The 4,264-nt window shown below is 39.0% G+C and overlaps 1 protein-coding gene across 1 annotated transcript in view; it reads right to left on the bottom strand.

Annotated features, from left to right (window-relative positions):
* ARHGAP42 (Rho GTPase activating protein 42) overlaps nt 1-4,264 on the bottom strand; it is a 248,484-nt gene that overhangs the window by 25,298 nt on the left and 218,922 nt on the right. Inside the window, exon 17 of the mRNA XM_030887682.2 lies at nt 3,076-3,219. Within this exon, the coding sequence (XP_030743542.1) occupies nt 3,076-3,219 (144 nt within the window). The remainder of the gene's footprint in view (nt 1-3,075; nt 3,220-4,264) is intronic.

The following is a 4,264-nucleotide window of genomic DNA, read 5'->3' as shown; positions in this document are numbered from 1 at the left end:
ATGAAGTAGCAACGAAAATAATTTTATGGTTGGGGGATCAGCACAACATGAGGAACTGTATGGAAGGGTCGCAGCATCAGGAAGATTGAGACCCACTGCTATAGATGGTCTTTTCTTTCAATGTGCAGAAAATGATTCTTGTGAGGAACAGTGAGGAAACAATGAATTATACCAATTAGTTCTGATTAGTTACATAAGATCTAATTAAAGAAAATTTGGAATTAGCCCTTTGTTCTTTGTATTCCCAGGCACACCACCAGGGACCAACAGTGTTGATGATCATTTTCAAGAGCAAATCACTGGTGAGGTGGCCACACACCGCACAGCCATTTGCCCTCTCAGTGGGACTTGACTTTTTTTGGTTCGAGGAAGGACCTAACATTAGAGCAGGATGGGCAGGAGCATCCCTAGCCTTCTTCCATGGCCACATGCTCTTCGCTGATATTCCTACACGCGGTCTCCGTAAGGCTGTCTTCTAATGTGCTGGAAAGTGAAGCAAAAACATTTGATTTCATATTTATATGGCTTTTTAAAGCCATGTCAGAGGCAGTGCTATCAAGTCCACCTGAAGTTCAGCAGGGTAGTGACCAATGAACACAGTGCTGTTAAAGGCTGCGAAGAGCTCACACTATTCAAAACCTTCTAATTCAAGACAAAGCCAGACCGAGGTGGGTGGATCTTTGTTACTTAACTGATGAGTCGCTGCCCTAGACCAATAATTAACAATACACTTGAAATAATGCCATTCTTGTGGCTTTCTTTCTAATTCAAGATGCTGGGGTCTCATATTACCTCACCATTTACAAGTAAGATTATATTTATTAATATGTTTATATAGCACTATTTTAAAAGTACATGGCTTAAAGTAGCATAAATTGGGTTATTACTGGTAGCAAAAAAAGAAGCAATCCCATTTGATGGTGAATCATGTAATAGTCTTGGCAGTAACTGCAGCTGTAAGGGAAATCTTATGTACAAAATCTGGATTTGGATATTTGTTGCCAGGAGTGTGACAAACATGGGTTTGGTCTTAAGTGCTCACATGTGTGCATGTGCGTATGTGCATAGACATGTGTATCTACCTACCTAGCTACCTACCTAGCTACCTACCTACCTTCCTACCTATCTTATCTATCTATCTATCTATCTATCTATCTATCTATCTATCTATCTATCTATCTATCTATCACAATCTCTGAATAGATACATTGAAGTGAAAGACAAGAGAGATCAATCTTTCCTTCTTGTCTGTCTGTGTGTGCCTCTTATGATCTACTGATCTACGGGGAGACGTAGCAGGAATGTCCGAACAATCTGCAGAGACAAAGGGATGATGACTGCAGAGGGGGAACTAATGTTGAAGGAGTACTTTCACCTGGGAAATCTTTTGACCCTAACAGTATAAAGCACCAGTTTCTAAAATCATCACTTACAAATGTACATATACGAATCTGTGGGGAATACTATGTGATCCTGCAGATTTCTCAAGTTGACATGTACATTTAAAATCTACAAAGAATGTCATAAGGACATATAGAAATACAGACATACATACATGTATCTCTCTAAAGTGACTTACACTATCACGGGCCTTTTAAAGCAAATTTCGTGGACTCTAGTTATAATAGCAAAATGACAGCACCAGCCTATATTTTTAAAAGACACAGGAAAGCACTGGGCAATTCTGCTGCACAAGACCTCTTTAAAATGTTGACGGGCACAGGTGTCGTTCTGAGGATGAAGGTGTTCTTGGCCCAAAGTCATGGTATGTCTATCATGTCCTCATATGCGTGTGAAAGTTGGACACTAAGTAAAGAAGATTGCAGAAGAATCAATGCACTAGAATTATGGTGCGGGCTGAAAGTATTGAGAGTACCACAGACTGCCAGAGAACAAACAAATCTGTCATGGAAGAAGTACAGCCAGACTGCTTCTTAGAAGCAAGGCTGGTGAGACTGTGTCATGGGCTGTGCCCATGTTAGCAAGACTCTGGAGAAGGACATCATGCCTGGTAAAGTAGATAAACAGGAAGAAACTCAAAGAGATGGCCAGACACAGTGGCCGCAACAATGGGCTCAAACATAACACAAACATTATGAAGATGATACAAGACCAGGCAGTGCCTCGTGCTGCTGTGCACAGGGTCACTATGAGTCAGAACCAACTTGATTGCACTTAGTAATTGAAAAATGTTTCGATAATCCATATATATTAGATAATTACATAGCTGTAAATGCCTATCTATTGATAATTACACTGAATGTAACTAGATTAAATGTATCAGTCAAGAGACAGAGAGTAATAGGAAGGAGAAGAAAATAGGACTCATCAATATGCCATCGACCTAAAGAGAGGGTTTAACAGGATATGGTTGTTAATTTCATTTCTTGAGAGGGGCTGTGTAAATATATACAGTATGTTTCTCATATATTCAAAAGAAATCCCTCCAGATGCCTTATCCCTCAACCCTAAACCGTGGTCTGATTGAGAACGCTTGGGAAGGGGAGCAGGAAAAGGAAAACCGAAATAATGGATTTGGAGTCTGTAGTTACAAAGAAGTTCATCTCAAACAAACAAACAAAAGACATTCGAGACGCAGAGACAAAAATAAACTAAAAATCATTTAAAAAGCCAATGATAATAAAAAACATGAATGGAAAATTAATTTATGATTTAACAGATTTTAAGGCAACAACAATATGAGACAAGACTGGACAATATAATAATGCTTAATGGATCAAGGGAACAAGAGGACACTGTCATAATAAACATCTAGCAACCAAAAGAAAAGCTTGAAAATACATAAGCCAAATTCTAACAGAATTAAAGAGAGAAATAAACAACTCTACAATAATAGTAGGAAACGTTAATACATTTTTAACAGTTTTGATAAAGGACATACCAAGTAGAAAACAATTCAATAAAGACAGAAGAGCTAAAGTATTACAATCAGCCAACTTAACCTTGTAGACACACAGAATAGATTATATGTTAGACCTGGAACGTTCTTCAGAATAGACTGCATGCTAGACCACAAGAACGACTCAAAAATTAAAAAAAAAAAAAGCACATTACTTGACCAGGTGCTTTATTAAGATGTCCAGCATCTCTCGGTTTTTCTCTGGTAATCTGTGCACCAATGCATGGACAGCTTCTACTCGGTAGCTTTGGTCATCAGATTCTGTAGTGTACAAAAAGGTTACCAACACTAGAGCCTTAATTTAACTCACACATATATGTAAACATTATCACTCTAACCACTAGGACAACTCCATCACTGGTGTCCGACAAACATTACTCTATGCATTGTCACCATCATTCTCTAAGACTCCCAAACTTACTCGGTCTCCTGCTCTCTTTTGAGATAAAAAATTACTTGGACCACCAAGCCATTAAAGACTTCTATACTACAGCCCATAAGCCAGGAAAACATATAGTATCTGCTCTGGCAGGCTTTCTGGATCATTCCATCTCCACCACCACCCTGCCCCCATGGGATAGTAGCTCACATTTTGGGAAACATGGCTCTAAAGCTTTAGTAATTTGTCCATGGCTAATCCAGACATGTGCTTTTAACAAGTGGACAAAGGACAAAACTCATCCCTTGCTTCAAGAGTACATCATCAAATGTTTGGAACTGAGTGACTGTAGTAACTATTACTGAATGGTTAATGGACCAGGCACTTAGCATGCATTATCTCAATGTAATCTCCTAGTGACCCTTTGACGTAGGCATGCAACTCCTTATTTAAAGGTTTGGAGACCAAAAAGTCAAACCATACCCACTTACTGTCAAACAAATTTTCTGTAAAAAGGAGTTCCAATAAGAGTCCAAAAGTGGGGCTTACAATATCGGCATTGCCATGGTAATACTTTGGCCTTTAGACGAATTCAGGAGCTCGGATAGTCCAGTGGACTAAGCCGTGAACTGCTAAGCACACAGTCAAGGGGCTAATCAGCCATCCGCTCCCTGGGAGGATGGTGAGACGGTCGGCTCCCATAAAGGTTTATGGGACACTGTAAGAGCATTTCTGCTCTGTTGGACAGCATTGCTAGGCATCACAATTTACTCAATAGCAGTGGGTTTGGCTTTCTGGATTTTACCAAAATGTACACAATCAGTAAAGGTAAAAAATCTATGTAATAAATAACCAAAGCGCCTGATTGATGACAAATTTGGTTTCCACAGAAACAGGAAGTACTTATAAGGTCTTATTAAGTGATATATTATTTTATTCTAAAATTAGTTATGTGCAATTTAATT

This window comes from Echinops telfairi, unplaced genomic scaffold (assembly GCF_000313985.2).
Source record: "Echinops telfairi isolate 266 unplaced genomic scaffold, ASM31398v2 ScPeMD7_7421;HRSCAF=8459, whole genome shotgun sequence".
Lineage (NCBI taxonomy): Eukaryota > Metazoa > Chordata > Mammalia > Afrosoricida > Tenrecidae > Echinops > Echinops telfairi.
Note: the sequence above shows the minus strand (reverse complement) of the source record. Positions and strands in the feature narration are given on the sequence as shown.